This window comes from Aspergillus thermomutatus (genome assembly GCF_002237265.1).
Source record: "Aspergillus thermomutatus strain HMR AF 39 chromosome Unknown NODE_312, whole genome shotgun sequence".
NCBI lineage: Eukaryota > Fungi > Ascomycota > Eurotiomycetes > Eurotiales > Aspergillaceae > Aspergillus > Aspergillus thermomutatus.
This window is the reverse complement of record NW_020798362.1, coordinates 1-16,818: the sequence shown is the minus strand read 5'-3', so window position 1 is coordinate 16,818 and position 16,818 is coordinate 1. Positions and strand designations below refer to the sequence as shown.

Sequence of the window (16,818 nt, the reverse complement as noted above, 5' to 3'; positions counted from 1 at the left end):
AGAGCTTGGTGTTGGAGAGTAGAAAGTTCGCACACTAATTGCCGACTTAATTTTCAACGATATATCCTGTAGGTGGCTTATCGCAGAAACTTTGATAGATGCAATTATTTTCAGGGCACACTCCGTAGACGGTAAGTCACTGGGTAATGAGTAGATTAGAGGACAAGGTTCACTGGCACTTAGAGTGAAGCAGCCGAGGCGACGACCAAAGACATGTCTTCGTAATGGTAGGAGAGCTCTTGTGATGAACTCGTTCGGGAACCAAGCAGTCTGTATTGGCGGCTGAATCATAGTATATGGGAGGAATCCGATCTCTCTGGCGCCCTCAATGACGCCCGCAGCTGATGTACCTCGAGAACTCACCCTTACGCAGTCAATAATAGCTCGGATCACGTACTGTACTGATAGATCAGAGGCCGAGGATTGAATATTAGCCTCGAAAGTCGGCGGTAGTGACTGACACAGCCGTGGTATCCCATCGTCGGGGCGTGTGGTTGTGGCGGGGAGAATGAAGAAGAATGGGAAGCTATAGGACCTTGAACCCTTGGGGTTATCGTTGTCTTGGATTGTTTCGGGACAAGTGTTGTATTCAACGCTCAGGAACTAAGTTAATCAGTGACTTTTTCCAAATCCCATTATCCTAGCACTTACCGTCTGCCGAGTCTCCACAGGAAACAGATCTCGATATACCCCTGGATATGGCTTGATATTCACGCTGTTGAAAAGAGAAGTAAACTCTCGCGTTGACTGTATGCCTGCCTATACCTTCAGCTCCACTTAGTTAATTCAAGCGACCTGCCCTTGACTAACCTTCAATCATGACCCTTAAATCTTTGAACTGGAGCATAGTTTTCGATGAAATATGTATTCGACCCTCAATGGAGTTACCAGGCCGGAGCAACCCGAACTTATCACGGCCAGCGCCGCATATGTCGCACTCGAATATTTCAATATCCAGACTAATCTCATCCGAACTGTGGTATTTTTTAGCCATTGCTGGATGTACTTGGATGAGATTCGGCGAGCAGATTTTGGCTGAACAATCTTGGTTCAGGTCATCAGTAGGTAGCATGGAATGCAACGAGCGGGTATGTAATGATATAGAACTTTTTCTATCAAGCAGAAGCCCAAGGGAAAAGGAGCTTCGCAGCGCCACCACCCAGAGATGCGTTATTTATCACAGGCGCATTGTATTAGCGGTGATAGGCCTTTGCCCCAAACAACCCTGTCAAGGCTCTGCAACTGTGTGTCCTGAACACACAATATGGTTGGTCCATGGAATTAGAGACAAAGCGTCGATGATAACTTCATTGCTCCCAAACGTCAAGCTAAAACGAGATGAACCTTGGCGCTCCCCGTATTTCGCCTCGAAACCTTATCCACAGTCATTAGCGAGAGGAATTTCTGGCACTTGACAAACGGAGTCTACAGGTAGCGTATTAAATCCCTGCGGTGACATCCTCGGGAAAGTCGGAAGGAAAGTCGGAAAGTAAGCGAAGGATTTCGCTGAGATAACTTGGCTAAATTAACTCATTGGAAGTACTTTGCGCAACTACTGAATAGTCAATGGTTGTAACTGCCAGAGGTCAGCACGGTGTGGAGCGGAGGAAATATGACCAATCAGCATTCAGCAGTGACATCTAAAAAATCCTCTCAAGCGCAAGCCGCGAGAGTCGAGATGTCTACTTTTTACCTAAGATACATGTGATATTCGAAGGATATCACAGCAACGACTAAAGGTGACCTCATCAACCACCCTGGTTATAGGAGCTTGTCGTAAACCTTCAGGAAAAGAACCAGCTAAATGCCGCATGGATTAAGAACCGCTTTTGATCTTTGCCAATAATAAACTCAACAACCTCAGATTGGATGATACTAGACATCAATCAGCTGTACGGACTAGCCACCTTCTGTGAGGCGTCAGGGCCTTACTCATGGTACTCGAGAAGTATTCTAGCAGCCTTGATGCTGAGCTGGATGGTCTCTGGTCGGGAGACATCAAATGCTGTCCTGGTCTCTGAGTTGGTGACGCCAAGTGTGCATACTACCACCAAGATACTCTTGGTAGGTCTTCTGGATACCGAAGGATGAACTGCCCAATTTACCATTTTTGAAAGACCCAGTCATGCGCAAATCACCTGATAGCGGACCAATAAAATCCCGCTGTAGAGCAGTGCCATATTCCCCGCCCTGCGTGTTGATATCTGCTCCCTTGTCCAAGAGCAGTCTCACAACCTCCTGATGGCCTTCTATCGAGGCAGCCTGGAGAGCATTGCCATAGCGGCCGCCCTTCGCGTTGACGTCTGCCCCATTGTGGATTATAGTTCGTGCTGGCTGTGCGAGCCCTGCGAAGCACGCATAGTAGAGCCTGGAGCCTGGTGGAGAGCCAGAGTTGCTTTTCCAACTCACATCAGCCTGAAACAAATGAAGCCATCGTTGAAATGTCGCTTCCTCCATCAAGAACTTGACTATCGCTGCAACAATATCTGAAGAAGCCTGAGCTAACGCAGCATGGCCTGTCCAAGCTTCCGCCGCATATCTTGCCATTGGAAAATTCTCCTCGAGCTCTTTGTGGCTACCGTTGATGTCCGTGAGATAAGTCAAGCACGTCTTTGTAATAGAAACGCTGGCAGTCGCATTGCTAAAACCATTCATTTCACCAAGATACTCCTTGACAGAAAAGTGGGCGAGGTGTAGCTCTTTATTGGTGGCCTGAACAACTGTCAGTAAGCCGGGACAGTATTTCAAAACATCAGTCTCATAGAACAGTCGACGCTTGACACTGAACCCTCGCGCCTTAGTTTTAATCTGCGTCGCAATTACTTCTTTAGCTTCCGCTAGCTTGACAGGTCTCTTGGAGTGCACCAGGAATTGCAGGAGGCGTATAGCATCATTCTGTAACTCTGCTGGTATGTTTGCAATCATGCGCTGGTATGTCTCATTTAATGTCTGCGGCAAAGATGCAAGAGCCTCCTCCATAGCGGCTTCGTGGGAACATCGAGCAAGACTGTCCAATTGACAGAACGCCCACCTGAACCTAAGCAGAGTGTCAGCAAACCATGCTATTATTGAAGAGGTAGTAACTCACATCCCGTCGGCCCCATCACCAACCCTCCCCTGGATTTCCTTGATAAGATCCTGCGACAACGACTTCTTTGTAAAATCATGCCGTTGAGCAAGTTGTGTTGTGACCCACGATTGAATATCAGAGTCGACAGCCTCCTTATCAAGTGGCAAACAATTTTGCTCTTCTATCAATTGTGGAATATGGCTCAGAAAATCGGGTTCAGGTCGGCTGGTACAAAGCAGCTGGACATGTAACTCTGACCTGGAAACAATGTCCTTGATCCAGCGGAGAACATCATCTCTTGTAATTGATTCATCCAATGCGTCTAGGATGATAAATACCTTTTTCTGGGCTGCGACCAGACTGAGACTTGGAATCCACATCCATCTTGCTGGTGTGCTAGCATCGTTGAGTATATCCAGTGTCTCCCGGAAAGGCATACTGCTCCACTAGTGCCCTTCTTCTTTTGTTCGTCCGACGATATCTTCATCCGGGATCCGGGGTCTGCTTGGATAGAATTAATAAGGTCGTCCAGACGCCTCATGCTCATCTTAGTATATTCCCTGGCTTTTATTAGCGGATTTAGAAATATCAAAACAATGCCGGCCTTACCAGCTTTTTTTGCTGAACAGTATCCCAAATCCTAGGTTTTTAGTCAGCTTCGTGCTTAGCTTCTGGCCTCTGCTAAGTTGCATGCTGATCAGTTTCCTCCGCTGGCGCTGGTCACTCTCAGCAAGGCTGACCGGACTGCCCGGAAGCTCGTGGCCTGCTTCACTTTGGTTCAACGCAACCGTTCCAACCCCGCTAATCCACCTTCCCTGGTCTTCCACACTCCTTCGAGTGGTCTGCATCTCATTCAGCACATGGATTGCAGCTCCTCGACGATCCACGGGCTGGCCCTTCTTGGTGGAGATCGTCCTTTGGGCCAGTTGTACTTGGCCATCATACCATTCCCAGGCCCCCATGTACTCCAGCATATTAAGAATAGTAACGTGACGTTGCCGAGAGGATCCCATCTCAAGTACTTGTACCCATATCGAACCATCAGACTACGTGTTACTCGTAGATGCGGCTAGTGCCTCCGGCTGGGTGCTATGCAATGACCGAAGAATTCGTTTGTGTATAGCCTTTGGGACGCCGTCCTGGTGTTGGCTGAGTTGTGGTAGAGGGTCCGAGCAGCCTCAACAATCAAGTCCCGGACAGGCGATGCCTCCATAGAGGAGTCTGTTGGGAGCTGACAGGATGAACTAGAGCTCTCAGCTGACACTAGTACTTTTTCTTGGTAGACCTTAGGTTGAGGGAAGGACTTTTTTTCAATCTGTCCTGCATCTAGGGTCTTTCCGGCGGGCGGCATTGGTTCAGCATCTGGTAGGGTATTTTCGGGCCCGCGTGATGTTGGAGTCTCCATCAGTGGCATGTCCTCGCTTGCCATGGTGACTGTTGGAAGAGCTTCGTCGTCCTCCATGATCGGCCTTTCTGTTTCCAGACCGCGACAGTCAGCGGTGGGACTGGATTTCGCAAGGTATGCGGAAGATCTGCTAATCCTGGTAGACTTTGATGGACGATAAGGGGGATCTTGGTCTAGCTTCCATTTTCGTTTTAAGGGGGCAGTGCTCGCGTTGACCTGCTGTTCGGGTGGGACCGGCTTGTTTCTCTCTTGAATGGTTCCTACAATGGCTCGTGCGACATCCGGGCGTGCCTCGCAAAGTTCGTGAAGTATTGTTTGAAACTTATGTCGCACTTAGTATGTTCCTGATTTTCAGTGAACCAGCGTACCTTGGGCGTCTCTTGAAGATCAATGGCTGCGTGGGAAGCAATAAGATGCACAAAACGCTCCAGGAGCGCGATGAGCTCATCCCTGATTTCTTGGATTGGATCGGACGAATCAACATTGTTTGACAACATGGTTGAGGAAAGTGAGCTTGAATGAAGAATCGGTTATTGCTGTTGGTGAGACTTGAGCAAAAGAAGGGAGGGGTAGGGATTCTTATAGCCGTGGCTCTGGACATTCTACTATGCTAGCTGGGCGTTCCAGCATCCTAGGATGGTGGAAAGCGAGCCAGTCGGAGGTGGCCAGCAGGGTGTCTGACTGACCAGAGTAGACTATTCCTTTCACGGAAAGTGCTTGGTTGGCTATCCTTGCTTCAACCCTCCCTAGTCCAAGGCAGACCCGGCTCGGTTCATATCCAGTTGGCCGACGAGACGGTTAGAGCACAGTCGAGCACGGATAAAGGCTATTGTGCGGGCTCATCGCTGAGGAAAATTATCGTGTTTGTATGTCAAGTCCGCATTGGACCGTACTCTCTTTGACATAGTGCGGCTGGCCCACCGAAAGGGCTTATCCTAAACCAAACTGTCCAAAATATTGACCTTTTCCGCGATCCTTGGCGCTGATAGTAGTCAGGAGCTCTCATCAGGGCGTGGCGAAGATAGCCATAGCGTTGCATCGGCGCCTTAGACGCCACCCGCTACTTCAAACTAGGTGGGACTAGAACTGCGCATGGTGAACGACTAGCTCTTAACACCCAGCTTAGCCTCCACCGTTCAAGTGAATCTTCGAATCAAGACCAGTTATCCAAGCAACCCGTCCAGGGCCCGTGAGGCTTAGGCAGCTGAGCTCTGGGACGCAAATGTAAATGAGGACGATTTGTCAATCAAAAAGCCTCCTGATTGACTGGTAGCAGGCGCTGCTGAACTGTGACCCTCACCGCAATCCTTGGCCAGCAATCCCATGCCCGCGCGCTCTTGGATAGCATGAGACAAATTAGATTTAGTGCTTGGTTCCGATTGCCAAGAGAGAGGAATCGTTTTCTAATAAGGAGCCAGCTGCTCTAAGCGAGCCATCACGAGTTGCAGGCAGCAGGCAGACTGCGAAGGCGCCTTCGTTTACTTCTCGGCGCCCTCGCGGCATGATGACATAAATTGCCCGTTGTTGGTTGGAGAGCCCGAGGCCGCTTAGGCTGCTTGAGCCACTCCACGTCCTCCAAATCAATGATAACCAACCGCTGGGTGGATTCGTCCCATAGCATATTACGCCACTCTTTGTCTTTGTGGTCGACTCCGTGTGACTGGAGGATGGACAGGCAACGATTGCGCTCTTCGTGGAAGAAGGCTGAATTTTCGTTGTTTATTCGCTGAAGACGAGTTCCAGACCAACTCAGGATCATCATATGCGTCATTATTTCACCATGGTACCAATATTCGATGTTCGGCACGAAGCTGCCTAGACAGACCGGGATGTGATGCCCTTGCAAGGTACGGAGGCGGTGATAGTTGTCTGCTTCTGCTATAAGGGCATGTTCCTTCTCCTCCGTTGTGGCTTTGATAATCACGGTATACCCGTGAGACAATAGAGTTGCTTTTAACAGATACCCAGTCCGACCACGGATGTGTAGTGGTTCAAAACCCTCGTTCCGGTTCTGGACAAGTTGACGATGCAGGTTGCGCGTGAGCCCACGCGCGTCCATCGGATGCCACTGACCACCGTGGAGTTGCCGATTGGGGCACTTGGTATCGAGGCGACCTCGGTTGGCCATACCGCGGAGGCAAGCCATAGTGCAGTATGATCTCTGCACGCCCTTTTGAGAAGGGGCCTCCTTTTTCCTCCGGTCACGCGGTGACTGCTCTTGTCCGCTTGCTAATAGACGTTCACTCCCTTTTCTGCGGTTCGATCTGCGGGCGGCTGGTGCGGTAGACGGCGAAGGTACCCCATTGTCACTGTCGCTATCCTCACTTGGAGAGCCCTGCGGGGTAGATATACCTGGATTACAGCGAGCGCGGGAACGTGTATTGTGTGTCTTTAGAATCGGTTTCCAGTGTGAAGGCCGGTAATTCGAGGACGGCGGTTCCTTGCGTATCGTTTCGGGGATATCACGCAAGACATTCAAGTATTCGACTTCCCAAGTTGACAGGTTTCTATATGCTGCATCATGCCACTCTTGAGATGGAGCTTCGGCAGCCAGTGCTTGGAGGGTGAATGCAAGCATCTGACCCACAGCGGTCCGGTGAAGACGGCTCTCCTCGCCTGCCTGCACGTCTTGGTATGGGATGCACAAGTGGTACTGAAGTACGGTAGGATCCGTCGGAATACGTAGAAAGACAATCGCCTCCCCCGTCCGAATACATCCGAGTGGTCTCCCCAGGCCATGCATGTATGAAAATATCTGAGCAGACACAGCAGCAGCAAGAGTAGTAGCATAAAACTCGAATGTATCACCTTCCTGATTGATAACATCGCGCTCCAGGTCCATCTCATGGAAGCCCGCAACTAGTTCAGCGACGGTTAATTTATGAGGCGCTTTGAACTCCACTGCATAAACTGGTATCTGGCGCTCGTCAGCCACGAGGTGAACACAGAATTGATCGGCCCGGCGATTGCGTCGCCATCCTGAACGTGCTATCTTCTGATTTTGGGCCACCTGTTCCCCCCTTCCTTTTCTTCTACCTCTCCCGCGGTTGGTGTTTGGTGGTTGATCAGGCGCGTCATGTTCATCATTAAGATGCATCTGCTCCAGGCTGTCATTCAGCGAGGCTGAGTTCGCGCGGTCGTAGAATGCGACTCGACCCTCTATACCAAACTCCCGTCGCAAAGTTTCATCATCTTGTAAGGCCTCGATAATCTTTTCAACAAAGTTATCCACGGTGTCTCGCTCGAAATTTCGTAAAGTTGCTTCTGAGTAAATCGGCCGGTCCCGGATATTCGTTGCGACGTAGTCTAACTGGGTGTCGGAGGGAAAGAGTGGACGCGAGGTAAAGTCAACTGCACGCTCGAGTCTCTCCCAGATTCGCTCTTGGAGATCAGGAAAATCAGTCCAAGGTATAATCTTTTTGGGGTAAAGTCGATTAACTGGGTCAGTCACGTTGCCTTGGGTTGTCAAGGCTGCATCTGTCTCAACTCGGATCTCCTGTGACAGATATTCGTGGCAGCGGTCAAGGAGGTGAAACAGAGCAGTAGGTTGCAAACGCTGTTCTGCCTCTTCTTGCCTTCGTTCTGCCTCTTCCTGCCTCCGTTCTGCCTCTTCCCGTGCGTGTCTCTCCTCTTCCCGCCGCTTTTCTGCCTCTTCTCGTGCGTGTCTCTCCTCTTCCCGTGCGTGTCTCGCTTCCTCCAGTTGACGTCGTAACTCGGCAATATCGTCCTGCATAGCTAGTGGTTAATTTGATGTCAGGAATCCAGCGGATATGAACCCCCTGTTGGGACACTTGCGCGACGCAACTCATGATCAGGGAGTAGTGACGCGGCACCTGCGCATTTGTTTATGTTTGATTACTAATGTACCACACACGGTCTCTTGATGCCTTAGGCAGAAATGCTTCAGTTCCTGCGGGAAGCAAGCCACCAGACACGTGCAGCGCTTAGTCGGCGTTGCGAGAACTAGTACTCAACTTTTATCTCCAGGCACCATCCAGAAGCACCCCTCTACCCTACCTGCTACTATGCCATTTGTGCTGCATGTCTAAAATCCGTGTTAACACCGAATAGGCATAATACTTCTTCTGGATACTAGTAGATTATATCAATATTATCGCATCCGTAACGTTAAAAATAGCTTCTTAACGATCCATGAAGGGCATACGTGGTGATCACCATTATTTGTAAGATTAGTGCAGCAGCGTACAGTAGGCACTAATAGGGCATATGCCATAGCGATAATCCCACTGAAACTGTGGAGTATGGGCACCGAGAGGAAGAGCACATGCGTGCATCAGGCATACGCAAAGCTATGGTTCCCTGGATTATGAGTAGGGAAGACAGGCGCGTAGGAAAAAGGAAAGAATATGCGCCAATAGGGCATACGCACAGCCATAGTTTCCTGAATTATGCGCATGGAAGATGGATGCATAGAGAGAAGCAAGGCATGTGCGTATTCTGTGCGTGTGCAGAGCCACGGTCTCGAGATATGCGTAGGGAAGATGGGCGCGTCGGGAGAAGGAAAGCATGTGCGCATGTCGGGCATATGCAGAGCCACGGTCCTCTAGATCCGAGTAGGGTTGCTGCTGGCGTGAAGACTAAAAGTGTGTACGCACAGACCCGGCGTACGCGATGACCACGTTTCTCGCCGAAACCTTGGCGATGGGTATGGTGATCAAGCGCACGCAGAGTGGAGTTGCCCATGCACCAACGGCGCGTATGCGATAGCCATGGGTTACAAGAAAACATGGCCCCAGAATAGGGGAGCTAAATATACGCGAAACTATCAGAGTAAATGATCGCGCGATCATCGCGCGATCAGATGAGTCATCTTAATCTGAGCCGCTTCCTTGCTTTACGGGAGCGCCTTCAGCCAAGCGCTTTTTCTCCTCAAAATTCTCACTCTTTTCTAGAAGAAGATTCTCTAGAGGCGGCGGGCCCCTTATATTATTTGTGTGCGGAGTATATACTCCCACCTTGAGGTGGGAGAAAGCTGGGCCGCTGTTTTCTGTCTGTCTGAAGGAGTGGACCAATGAGTCAGTCACTGGTGAAGCCACCATGTGGGCCGTTCTTGCGGTTCAAGTGTTCAACCAATATTTTATTTCGAGACTTGCGCTTTTTTGAGGAGCGTCAAGATCTTCCCAGCTCTGCCTGTGATTTGATGAACCCATTGCTTCCAACAGATGTTGAACACATTTGATGACAGGAGTAGTTCTTTACCAACCCCGCTTTTTGCTTGAATAGCTTTCTAAGGCTTAAAGAAAAACACCCTTTTTTTGCCCTTTTCCTTTTCTCTCAAACGCTGAGCTTTTCTGAAATCTGTTGCGTTGAACACACTGGAACCACAAGAATGAACTGCAAGAACACTCACATAGTCGCCTGGCGCTAAGTTTAGCTAACTTAATCACCATGCCTCACAACGGGTGACTAATTGGTCCCACCCCTGTCAGGGTCAAAGCTATCGCCCACTTTCCGAGAGACTTCGCCTTCTCTTCCAAATTCTTTCTTCCAACGAACTCGGGGAATTTTTAGAGAGAACATATTACTGTACTTGGAAATCCAATTTGATTTCGTACGGAATAGACTCCGTACACGAAGCTCTATACTACACTGTAGAAACTAATTATCTATACTAGCATCGATTTTAAAATAAAGCTCACTTGCGTAGATCGCCGTGGCAAACAGATATCTTGCCACCCTTGCCCAAACCCACTTTCCTCGTGGCCTGAAACGCCGGTTCTGCCAAAATCTTGCTGCCTAGCTCAGATCCCCACCTGGGCCATATACGGGTTGTCAGTTGGTCGAATGTATTTCAAATATGAAGGCGTGACAGGAAACTCCGTCGTCGACAGGTCGCGATGACACGATGAATTTTTATGAATTTCGCGGGAGAGCTTGCGATGGACGAAGACACAATGAGGTCGATCGCACGCGAAGTGGAGGACTCAGTAACATTTGGGTGGTCGGCAGACCAGACAGGCCGCAACAATGTATTCAGACGACCGCCTGGGTCTTGCACCTGCCGTAGACGCCAGTTGGTGGTTCTCCGTCTGTGGTGGTCGTAGGACCGCGGTCTGACGACCAGCCTGGTCGGGGGCGCAAGGTTTGGTGTTTCTGGCGTTATGTCAATCGGCCTACGCACCAGATCTTACTACCCAAGTCATCAGCGTCTGGACCTACCACCTTAGGCCTTTGCTCTGCCCCCTCTGGCCTTGTAGGTGTTCAGACCACAAGCCTATGTCTGATTTGGGCTTAGAACCCCGGATAGATCTCCTTTCCGGGCTTTAGGCCAGATCGGTCGTGTGGCTTGCGGCGCAGGAGATCCTACATCATGATCCTGACTTATTATGTCCTTGCCCCTTGGATCGACTTGTTCCTGGGACGCACTTGCCTCATTGATCTTATCACCCAGACTTGATTGTTGGCCTTCTGAGGCTGAAGGCCTGTCGGGCAATCGAGATACATAATATGAATCCTGCGCCTCGCTGAAGGCGCTAATGTACCACATCCAACCAGATCCGTGAATATCTGGACGATCTGCTTCAATCAAACAGGAAGAATGGAGAACAGAAACGAGGTATGTAGCAAATAACTAATTAATTCAGTGTATTTGTCAGATTGAGCTACTGTAGCCGCCGGCTATAGTTTGTTCTTTTAAGTTGCGATTAACATAGAAATGAGAAGCTTTTCCAATCCATGGTCTGCGTGACGTGTGGAGTTTAAGCTCCTGCCAAACAGGAGCCTTCGTTCTAGCGAATTTCGAGGCTATAAGGGACTTGTCTCTTATGCATTGGAAGATTTGATTTCCGGACATGAGCCATCGATTTGATAACGGCGCCCGCGGTGTATATTCCCTCACTTTATTGGCCACTTGGAAAGAGGGGAAATCAGATGAAACCCCGCCTCCTGGCAACACTGTCGACCGGCTTTCTACAGGGGGGAAAACATTCCCGCATAGGAGTAAAATAAGGCTCTGATTAGAAGTGATGAAGCAGTCAAGCGAGTAACAGCAAAACGGATTGCTGCTAGGAGGGAGCAATTACTCTATTAAGATTTTTCAGCCCATTTCTATTTCTCACACATAGAAATACCAGAGCCATGTTTTTCAAGTGTGTAGCTCTTCCAGCCCGCCTTTTGTAGATCAATCTCTGCATTTTCAGACAAATATTTCATGAAAACACCATGCGTCACAATCACGATGTGTTTCCTTTGTTCATACTTTAACTGATCAGAGAGTTTCGCGACGTGAGATCTCACTCTCTTCGCCCGCTCCTTCACTGCCTCATCTTCTGGGGAATAACGACCCTCCTTCACTTGCCAACCTTCGGCTAAATCTTTCACGTCTAGTCTCGGAAAAGCCATCTCCAGGTCCTGGGATGCGGATCCAGTGTCGCAGGGAAGCGCACTCCGTTCCTGCAAATCTGGGTCCAAGATGGGGGTCGCACCATTTATAATACCATGGCCAGAGTCTTGGTCGAAGTAGCGTTTATCGAGAACGTGTGGGAAAGCAGCGAGCGTGGTTTGGATGGTGCGCCGTAGTGGAGAGGTGAGGATTATGCCCACCTGTGAAGCATGAGGGAACGTTCGGGTGAGCTGTGTGGCTTGCTCAAAACCAAGGGGTGTCAGGCCGGGGTCAAGTTGAGAGAAGTCTTTGGTGACATTGTGGATAGATTCCGCATGGCGGACAAGATGGATTTCCGAAGTCATAGCTAGAGAAGTTAGGAATAATAACCAGTGATCTACTACAAATCCTCGTCCTGACCCTTTATAATAGCCGCTGTTCGCGGTGAACATAACAACTGAATGAAATAATTTCCGCAGTATATTGCGTGATCATAATTCGCTTTTTAAGTGGCTATTGATATAGGGGAAGTCGAAACCAGTGTCACCCCTCAGAGCGGTCGTTTTCTATGCCAAGCCATATGCCAAGTATGCGCTTAGCATATTTAGTACAATCTCGGGAAACTCGATTTAGCATTCTGTATGATGATCGTTTCGCTCACTAGTTTTATTGCTTGACCTAGGCCGAGAAAAGTATTGCCCGCAAAGGATTCAACTCGTGCCGAAATCAATGCTGTCATTGCTTTCTGTGACGTTGAACATGGATCTCCCACGAGACGGCCAAACGCTGCGCAGACGGTGATCAACTTCTTATTGGATAAACATTAGAGTTGACTCGAACGTTGCCATCTTCCAATACTTTTAATCTTGGCTCATCCCGAATAATTCTTCACTCCCTTTATGTTGAGACTCTCGCTAGTTTATCCGTAGACAAATCCAAAATGCTTCTCCTTAATCGGTCGCGACTCCTCTCGTCCCTACGAGCACTAAATCGAACTTGGCGCAGTCATGCAGAAGCAACCAACCCTGCACGCATAGAAGAGCCGCTATCCAGTCGCCTGAGCGAGGTCGTTCGGCATACCGGGTATCTGTTCATTTCCAGATCTTTCACGCGCGGTTTATCGAGAAAGAAAAGCGGGTTGATGAGCAGACGGTAGGTACTATTTATCTAAATGGCATATTGTGGGACTAATCGCTGTAGTACCAAGAACTCTTCGCCATATTGATGCCCGCAAGCGTGGGATCTGTGGCATGGGTGGATGGGAAGCTGTGAGAGGTTGATAGCGTTGGACCTGGCTCCAGGTGGGCCTAAAATCCGGAGACCAGCCTCCCAGTATCGCGGGCCAAGACAGATCATGGGAGGCTGCAACCAGTTGTCCCGCTTGGCCCGCTGTCCCCCACTGGCTCACAAGCCGTGGCCTGAGGGCCAGCTCGGCCGACTGGCTGCTAACTGGTTCCGGAGGGGCCTGTGAACCATCGAGGCTACAAATCCGACGCTAGGAGCCCACCATTGCCCGAGCACCGCAGAATGACCGCTGCGGCGCTAAGCCGTGGGTCAATTCCGCTGCTGCGCTTGAACGGGAAATCTTGAGATCAATTGCGAATGAGGTGGCTGCAGCGGAATTCTTTTCGCTGTTTGAGTCTCCCTTACTGTTAATTCAAAAGGAGATTTAGTTCCGCAGCAGATTGCTTGCCTGTGACCTATCTTTTCAGCGTTGTTGGCAAACCTGTGGCGAGGTAAGAACCATTAGCCTACACCAATTAAATTTGCTTAGAGGTTTACTTCGCCGAATTATCCCAAAGACCGCTCTCAGAGGAGGGGGGAGGTACAAAACGGATGGAGAGACTGGACAAGATACATTACATATTGTAGCATATGAGAGACTTGAAGTCTCAAATTTGCGCAGCTCTCAGCCAGTCTTCCAGCATATCCACAATATCTAGACTCCATCACCAGGCAGGACTAACAACTCCATACCAACACAACCCAAGCACAGCACCTAGCAAAATTGCAGCCGCAGGTGGAACCTTGAACCACGCACTCTCAGCGTAAGTAACAGCAGCAACAACAACCCACCAGGGCTCTTTCGCCAGACTCTGACCATCACGATCCTGCGGAGTCAAATATCCAATTTCCCAAAGCCGGTACACAGCAGTAAAGACTAATCCTACAGCTGATGCATTCACACCGCGGAGAAAATCAACTATATACTTCTGTTTCCGCAGAATACGCCAGAAGGACTGGATCGCGACGGCGAGGGTGATTCCAGGGAAGAAAATCCCTAACCCACCGAGGAATGCACCGAAGATTGTCGGGTAGGATGTGGTTCGGAGGGCGAGTGCACCGAGAAAGACGGCAAAGTTGAAGTTTGGGCCGGGGAAGGCCTGGATTATCGCAAGGCCGATTAGGAAGTCTCGACTGGAAACCCAGCCTGGGTCCACAACGTATGACCGGAGCAAGGGGATAACAACAGGGCCGCCGCCGAAGATCACAGTACCGGCTAAGTACATGTTTGCGAAGAGGTCGAGGGCTAGAGGGGGTGCCGAAATTTTGGCTCTTGAAACAAGGATAGCGATAAAGGAAGCTGTGGTTTCTGGATCAGCCCATGTACAGTGTCATTGCAAACTTTCAGACGGAACTTACTAAAGAAGAAAATGAAAATTGCAGCCCCAACACGGATACGGATTACATGGTCCTGTGCGGGATGCGCATCCCTTTCTTCTGCCTGGGTATCATTCAAGTTTGGCGGGAAAGCCTCTGTACCGGACTTCCTCATCCGTAGCATCTCCGTCCCGGCCCCCTGTCCTGAATTTCTCTCAGACGAACGCTCACAACCTGCAGATCCAGGGGCATCGCCCTCCGGCTCGGTCTGTCGGTTCCTATTCTTCCACGCAATCTTCACCCTCAGAATTTGTTGATACACCCACCCATCCCACAGCGCAGTAGCAACACCGCCAGCAACCATGAGAATAGGGAAATACCAAAGCGCGCTATAGCAGAGGCCAGCACATGCGCCGAAGATTACCAAGATCCGGGAAATCTTATCGCGGATTGCCTTTTCGGCTAGCTGGACAGCAGCAAGGGCGATAATGCCTACGGTTGAGGCATTCAAGCCGGAAAGAAGAGCGTAGACTGGTGCGGGAAGTGTTTCGTCAATCTGTTGCACGCCGAGAGAGAGGGCATACATGCCGATTGCGCCGGGGAGACTAGCGACTTGATAAGCATATAATAAAGAATTGCAAGAGTCGCATTTAAAACAGTATACATACCACCAAAGGACAAATGCAAGCAAGGCCGGGATGAACCCAGCATGAAGCAACACCAAGCAGAATAACATCTTTGTAGACCCCGGTCCAGGAAGACCCTGACATATGGCGAAGAGTTCTTGGTACTATACCCATTAGTTCCTGACTATACTGGTCTTCAGATAATAAATCCTTACCGTCTGCTCATCAACCCATTTCTCCCTTTCGACGAATCGCGCATGCAAGATCTGGAAATGAACCGGCGGTCCCCCGAAGGACGTAAATCCTAGATACCAGGTATGTCGAACAACCTCACTCAAGCGACCAAGTAGGGGCTCTTCCGCGCGTGCAGGGCTGGCAGCTCCTCCATGGCTGCGATATTTTCGATTCAGTGCTTGAAGGGACGAGCTAAGTCGCGACCGGGTCGGGAGAAGCATGTTAGATTGTATTGAAATGAACCGGCGGGAATCAGCGTTCTGGAGGAGGTAAGGAGCTTACTGTACAATTGTTCAATGAGGAATCGAGTTTATAAACCTTGGAGAGACCGTGAACTCAAGGTTGAAATCAACCCAGCGATTATCCAATAGGAAGATGGCGACTGTTCACATGCTTGCCAAGAATGGGGACTTGGCAAATTATGCCTGTCACTACTGAGGTCTAATTGGTTAAAGGGCTCGGGCTCCTTTTCGGGTTTAGGGCAGGATGACACACCCAAGTATCAGGAGTCACCAGAAATTAAGTTCGTCAACCTTTGCGAGCTCCATTCGTCTGAGCTACTCCACAGCTACTAAATGCATGTAGGAGTTGGCCGTACTTCAACTTGAACCAAATATAACTCGCAACGCCAGTTTAGCGCAGTATTATCACGGATCAACTCGAAGAAAACCAAACATATCTCGCTCGTCACGATGACAACCCACCAATTTCTGGTCACACCACGTCACACCACGTCACAACGAAGTTAAGGTTCTGTAAACTGGCATACCGCAACCCGAAATACCAAACTAGCTATGGGGCCATACGAGAACCTACAATTAGCGAACTGCCTAACAGTAGGGTAGCCACGTGACATCCAATTTCGGCCAACCGTGGTCTCGGGACAGCGCGATACCGCCCTGCTTATCGCTTGATTTTATCGTCTCATTGTTACTAAAAGTACGTAGACTACCTATAACTAGCTGTTTCTGAGCCTCCAGAACCAAAGAGGAAAATTATAATAAGCGGTTTGGCCACCTATTACAAGCGACGGATTCTTCCCTTGCAGGCGGATGACTATAGTAAAGGAAGAGGGTCTGTGCGATGTGAGCTCGCCACATCGCGGTGCGATGCAGTAAGAATCTCAGTTCGGTCTCTTTCCCGCCAACAGCACGATTATCTTTGGAATAGGCAGGTCACAGATCGGGGTCGAAATCTCATCAGATCACAAAGACGGATTGCCTGCTCCGAACGCACAGGCTCTGGAAAAGCCAGCCAGTCTCTTGCCCTTCAACATTATTTTCATTTTCTTTTCGGGTTGAGAAAGTCTAACCTAACATAGCATATTTCAACATGTCTCGAACATTCTCTTCAATTCAGAATACTCTACAATATGGAGACATTATTTGCTTATAGCACAACGATAGTATAATTCTAGAGCGCTCTATTAATGAAACCCCTTTGTGCATAATCTGCTGACTGATGCAGAAAATATTGATCCTCGTGAGGGGCTTCTCTGATAAGCTCTTCCATGGGCCCGATGGTCTTCAGTGCCTTGACT

The 16,818-nt window shown here is 49.5% G+C and overlaps 3 protein-coding genes across 3 annotated transcripts; all 3 read right to left on the bottom strand.

Moving 5' to 3' along the window:
* Window positions 1–1,998: 1,998 nt before the first annotated feature.
* Window positions 1,999–4,972, bottom strand: CDV56_101959 (ankyrin repeat domain-containing protein; the record flags this gene model as incomplete). Its single annotated transcript, XM_026755578.1, has 7 exons — window positions 1,999–3,037; window positions 3,089–3,251; window positions 3,409–3,466; window positions 3,510–3,630; window positions 3,680–4,091; window positions 4,172–4,796; window positions 4,844–4,972. The coding sequence occupies 7 exons, from the start codon at window positions 4,970–4,972 to the stop codon at window positions 1,999–2,001; spliced, it is 2,547 nt and encodes an 848-aa protein (XP_026610461.1).
* A 938-nt stretch (window positions 4,973–5,910) lies between these two features.
* Window positions 5,911–8,208, bottom strand: CDV56_101514 (uncharacterized protein; the record flags this gene model as incomplete). The annotated part of the gene is made up of 1 exon (XM_026755133.1): window positions 5,911–8,208. One exon carries the CDS (start codon window positions 8,206–8,208, stop codon window positions 5,911–5,913), a length of 2,298 nt encoding a protein of 765 aa, XP_026610460.1.
* A 3,335-nt stretch (window positions 8,209–11,543) lies between these two features.
* CDV56_100392 (uncharacterized protein) lies at window positions 11,544–15,499 on the bottom strand (the record flags this gene model as incomplete). The annotated part of the gene is made up of 5 exons (XM_026754011.1): window positions 11,544–12,184; window positions 13,859–14,410; window positions 14,461–15,023; window positions 15,087–15,208; window positions 15,260–15,499. 5 exons carry the CDS (start codon window positions 15,497–15,499, stop codon window positions 11,544–11,546), a joined length of 2,118 nt encoding a protein of 705 aa, XP_026610459.1.
* Between the last annotated feature and the right edge of the window lie 1,319 nt (window positions 15,500–16,818).